The 6,000-nt window shown below is 32.6% G+C and overlaps 1 protein-coding gene across 2 annotated transcripts; it reads right to left on the reverse strand.

The window, feature by feature from the left end:
- Window positions 1-2,293: 2,293 nt before the first annotated feature.
- LOC131148531 (protein CHLOROPLAST IMPORT APPARATUS 2) lies at window positions 2,294-4,439 on the reverse strand. 2 transcript variants are annotated; one of them, XM_058098282.1, is made up of 3 exons: window positions 3,872-4,439; window positions 3,580-3,735; window positions 2,294-2,690 (listed from the first exon to the last, which is right to left on the reverse strand). In XM_058098282.1, exons 1-3 carry the CDS (start codon window positions 4,349-4,351, stop codon window positions 2,619-2,621), a joined length of 708 nt encoding a protein of 235 aa, XP_057954265.1. In that variant the 5' UTR covers window positions 4,352-4,439; the 3' UTR covers window positions 2,294-2,618. The 2 variants fall into 2 exon arrangements, with proteins under 2 accessions (XP_057954265.1, XP_057954266.1); XM_058098283.1 differs by having other exon boundaries at window positions 2,294-2,998.
- Window positions 4,440-6,000: the final 1,561 nt, after the last annotated feature.

Below are 6,000 nucleotides of genomic sequence, written 5' to 3' on the forward strand. Positions count from 1 at the left end.
TGCTCATATCCTAAAGGATATTGAATGAATGTATTTATAGGTAAATATGAAGGGATTAGCTTAGAATTAATGAGATATTTATGATTGGAAGTTTGAAGGGTAGAATATATATATAAATATAAGGGATTAACTTTGAGATTTTCCTACTCTCAGTATTTTCTTATCAACGATTTCAGAACCTTCGTCGACGAGTCCTTGATGTCCTCTCGTTGATGAACAAAGGGAATTTGTTGATGATCTCCTGCTGTGCTGCCCTTTCATATTTTTCCTTCTTCTTTCTTTGCTTAAGAAAAACAAAGTATAAAAGCCACAAACAACATAATCCAATATTGTTTTAATTTGATTGGATTTAAGTGCATGATAGCCCACATTAATTTTCCTTTCGCATGGGGGAGGACCACCTTAACCATTGATTAAAATTGATTTGTGACAGGTGACCAAAAGCCCCAAAAAAAAGTAAGCAAAATATCCCTATCTGAAAAGTTTGGGTAGGCATTATCCTTTAATAGGCATTAATCTCTATTTTGAGTTCTAATCCACAAGTGATATTTCTGTGATTTATAAGTTTAAATAATTTTGTTTATTTTTTAAGTATGATGATAAATTAAAAATATTTAAACTAGTTAGTTTAGTCAAAAAGTGATACAAGTGATATTCAAAAAAATTGGTAGTTATATGTGATACAAATGTGTGCAATCCTAAAAACAATCACCGAGTAGTGAAATGATTTATGTGATATATATGAGTGGGATCATACTTATAACAAAGGTTTGAAAGTAAAATATTCATCTAATTTGCCCTGTGATTCAGTTGGTAAACTTAAGATTTTCCTGATTAAATGACTAGGGTTTGAGTTTTGGAGGTTACGACTTTTCATTTGAGTTAATATCTTCATATTTTATTGGAGAAAGGTAGAGGGACAGACCTATTATTCCGGTAGATTAGTCAAGAATCTAAAAAGTTTCAGATACCATCATTTCAATATATATATGTCTAATTTATCGTTTTGAAGTTATAGAGATTGACCTAAAGCAACCATATGTTTTAATTAAATATACTCTTTCAATTAGGTCTATTATGTCCATGTATCTGATTTAATTGAAAAATATGCATAATATGTATTAGTCACTCAAATGATCTTAACCATTCTTTTAGTGTTCAATTTTGAGAATCAAATCAACCTTGCAGGTCAGACTGATGGAATCAAGTGGCTGAGTTAACGTCCAAAGTAATAGAATTTATCTTAATCCAACTTAATTAATAAAATACGATATAAAACCTATCTAATTTGTTAAAGCTTGATATACATTATTAATCCACAACCTAACAATCTAATATGGTATCAGAGTTGGTTACTTGGAAAAAATTATTATGTTCCCTATCATGGGCGCTATTTATCGTGTGTTTATCTCTCCACGTGCTGTCAGATTGCACGTGTAGAGGTGTGCAATCGATCAGTTCGGCCAATTAATTAAATTAATCAAACTTTTTCGATTAACCTCACCCCATTACTGAACTGACCGAACTAGTTTCTTTAACCAAACCGTACCCAACCGATCCGAATTGTCGAGTAATTCGATTTACCAAATTTAACCGAATTAAAATTAAAATTAAATTTAATCAAAATGGGAAGGGGGAGTGTCGCTGAGGAACTGGGGAACATCATACCAACACCAACACTGAGGAACTGGGAGTGCCGCCAAGCGCTGAGTCACCGACTACGTGTGCACTACGAGGTGTGAAGAATTGGGAAGGGAAGGTGGAAACCGAAGGAAACTAGGACTAGGAGTGCCACTCCTAGCTGCCAGTGTGCCACTGCAACGCTACTTGCAACAAAGTTCTGAATTGTGAAATGCGAACTTGGGAAGGGAAGAGCTGAAGAGGAAAGTGGGAAATGCCGAAATGGGAATGGCTGAATGGAAAGGGAATCTGGGAATGGTCGAATGGAACATTGGAAGTTTTGAACCCTAACCTAAAATCATATAATTTAATAATTTATATTAAATTATTAATTAATTAAAATTCAAGTAATTCAGCTAACTGAATTACATTTTACATATAATCGAACTGAAAAATCGAATACTCAAATTTACCATATTCTGAAACCGAATCGAATCGAACAGACCAAATTCAGTCAATTAATTCGGTTAAAATCGAATTATGCTCTTCCCTATGCACATGTGGGAGAGTGCTAAAGTTTGATTTATACAATTAAGTTTTTAGATAAAGTGATAATATAACACAATTAACTGATTAATATGTAATTAATTAGTTTTGATTAAAAATATTTGTATTGTTATTTTCTTTCAAAATTTTTATTATTAAAAGACGATACAAAAAATGTATTTCATTTATCTAACATAAATATTAAGCATATTTGCACGTAAAACGTAAAAATAAAAATAAAGTCATCCGCATTAATCGAACTAGATCTAGTCCTGAAAAATGCATCAAATTACCTTAACAGTCAATCGTAAATTCATAATCTTTAATCCAGTGTGCATTAAATAAAAGAGAAAAAGTGGAGCTCTGTGATGATTGGTGATGGACGGTGATGATGACGGAATGAGGACCACCGTGCTTGCGTCGCCGGTACGGTAGATGCCACACAGTAATTTTCAGTCCATGATGGGTGACCGTTGACGGAGCATGATGGAGGTGAGGTCCACCGTGTACAAAGCTTTAGCACACTAGCAAGTTGGTCAACCATTAAAGCTCCCCACCAAAAGGTGCAAAAAGATATTTTCAATTAACACAAATAATTTAAAGTATAAAAATACTGATAGTCTCTAAGATTTGTCAAAAATATATATATTTTTAAAAATTTTTAAAAATATTTTCATTTTTTATCAAATCTTAGAATATGCCAGAATTTTTTATCTTAATTTAAATCAATAATATATCCAAAAAAATTAGATATTTTGGTGGAGATATTATTTCAGATTCATTTATTCACAAGTGTGGTCTTCTCTGCTCCAACTCTCTTTACAAACCGACCCTGCAGCAATATCCATCGAACCCCATATCTCCTCTCATCAGTATTATTACTCAAATTATTCCTATTATATATATATATATATATGTAGAGAGAGAGAGAGAGAGAGAGAGAGAGAGAGAGAGAGAGAGAAATTGAAACTCATAATAAATAAATTTAGAGAAGGCAATATAATCGATATGATTGGATTTGAAGAATATAAAAAATAAAATTAAACACATGAAAAAAGCTTGAATATAAGTTAAGCACTAATCATTATAATAAATAAATTTCAAGAAGGCAATATAATTGATATAATTGGATTCGAAGAATATAAAAAATAAAATAAAACACATGAAAAAAGCTTGAATATAAGTTAAGCACTAATCATTATATATAACATTAGATGTTTATGTTGGATCAAGATTTAGATTTTAGTTTTGAGAAGACGAAAAATTAGAGAAGTTAATAATCATTTTGAATTTATCATTTTAAAAGTATCCGTGTCTTCTCGGAATACTCTCAAAGGGACAAATTAAAATTACTAATTAGAATTTAAAATTTAATAAACAAAAAAATATTAATTAAAAAATATATATATATACCTTTAGTCGAGGTCTTTTATCAGCATTGAGTTTGCGAACTTGATATCTAATCTTCTTAGAGAACAATCTTGTTTGGCGTTTCTCCTTGTACCTCAGCACACTGGCTTCCCTTCTGCTGCTTCTTTCTTCTTCCATCATCACCGGCACCTCCCCCGTCTTCAGATTTTCAAAAAAAAAAGAAAATAATTAATAATAAAATTATAGAAAAGCATTTTAATTAATTTAAAAAAAATAAAATTATTAAATCAATCAATTAACAGTAATGCATAATTGCATATATGTATATACTAACATAGCCGCTCGCGTTGGGAATGGAAAGAGAAAAATCATTAGCCCAAAGTGACCCTCGATCGGACCACGCATCCAACACATCTTGATAGTTCAAATTCAAGTTCAGGGGCACTCTGTGTTCATCCTTCTCCCAGAATGCCACGCTTTCTTTCTTCCCAAACACGCCCATGAACTGGGTACTTTCTTGTTTTTCACTGCAAGGCTTGCTTGCTCCATCGTCGGCGGCGGCGGCGAGGCAGTCCTCCTCCTCCTCCTCCCAATCCATGAACTCCCAGTTCATCGTCACGAATTGATCCCCGCCGTACACGTCATCGTCCCCATGCTCTACTTTTTCCTCGCCCTTGATATTGCAGAAAATGCCCTCCAGTTCTTCCACGATGACATCCATCTCCTCGCCGGCGACGGCGTCTGCTTCCGGCACCCGTTGTTCTTCCCTCTTGGGGCTTCTCATCAGGAGAGAAGTACCTGTGCTGTACCCCATCTCTAGTGTAATCTCTCTCTCTCTCTCTCTCTCTCTCTCTCTCTTCTTTGATTTTAATTAGCATTTGCGCGTGCATGGCAATTTGAATGGGAGTCACATGTGAATTTTGCTTTACTTTATTTGGCATTTTTATGTTACGTGGCACCTTATCCTCTTGCTATTGGCTGGTCCATTGCCAGCTCTTTTGGTGATAGGATGAAATATTTCAGCTTGAACAAAGAAAGGTCATGGGCTCTTTAATTGTTAAATAAACATTAATTCAATTCACCTAAAAGCTAAGTATGATTTTAGGAATAATTTTTAATTAATATTTGTCCCCCTCAAGAACTTAGACTCTGTTTGGCAGTATCGTTGTTTTCTATATTTGTTTCTCTTTCTACCAAAAAAAAAATTGTATTTGTTCACGTTAAATTTTTTTTTTTTTTGTCTGTTTTTTTCTATTTACGAAAAAATCAAAAATTTAATTTTAAGATTTTTAGTTGTTTTGAGTTCTTTGAAAACTTGTCATAAATTTTAATATCTAGAAATAATTTTTTGGATTAAATTATTCATTTTGTACGTTTTTAATTAAAATAAAAATAGATAAACATATGAATTTAAATTTATAATTGAAATAAAAATATACATAAATTTTAAAAATAATAATAAAGTCATTTATAAAATACTTTTACTATTTTTCAATTATCACGTAAGGACCCGGAAAAATAAAAATAATAAAAGAAAAAGGAAAAATAAATTTTTGGGTTGATTAAGGAGAAAACCGGCGACGGTTTTCTGGAGAGAAAGAAAACCAGCAACGGTTTGGAAGTACCGCGGGTCAGTAACTGGGTAAACAGTAAAATAGGGTCAGTTAAAGAGAAAACCGGCGACGGTTTTCTAAAGGGTAGAGAAAACCGGCGATGATTTTCTACGCAGAGGGAATATTAAGGAAGATCTGCATGCAGTTTTCAAAGAAAAATCAAGTTCTCTCTTTTTCCTCTCTGAAACCCTATGGGCCCCCACCCTTCCATCTTCGATTCTTGTTCCGTTAAACCTTGTTTTGACGATTAGGAACCACCACGGGATTCCTGAGAAGATTCTCTGCAACCTACGTAGAACAAATTTTCAGTTTGATGTTTCGGGATACCATCCCAAAATCAAGATATTTTAAAGTTTTATTCTTAATATGGAGTATATAGGGCCTAGGAAATGACAAAATAGTGTTTTATTAAAGTTTGGGTTGATAAATTCTGGTTTTTGAATTAGGGTCCGAGTGAGTGCTATAGGTGACATTTCGGGATTTCTGCAGGCGTAATATAAGAAATCAAGTAAGGAGAATTAATTATAGTAGGTTTTTATTAAATTTCAAATCGGTTAATTTGGGTATACAAAATATATATATACATGTATGATTTATTTGAACAGTGGGCATTTGGAAAATATTGATCTTTGATATAATATATATATATATATATATATATATATATATGAAAAAGAAATTGTGTGGCAAGAATACAACTTTCATAATTTTAATTGGCTGATATAAGTACAGAATGATGAAATATACTGTTGGATTGTGAACATTGGTTAGCTGTGAATACAATTAATTGGTGAGTAATGAATGTTTGTGAATACTGGTTGCTTGAGATTGCTGCGTGACAAATAATGCG

The sequence above is a fragment of the Malania oleifera genome, chromosome 2 (assembly GCF_029873635.1).
Source record: "Malania oleifera isolate guangnan ecotype guangnan chromosome 2, ASM2987363v1, whole genome shotgun sequence".
Lineage (NCBI taxonomy): Eukaryota > Viridiplantae > Streptophyta > Magnoliopsida > Santalales > Ximeniaceae > Malania > Malania oleifera.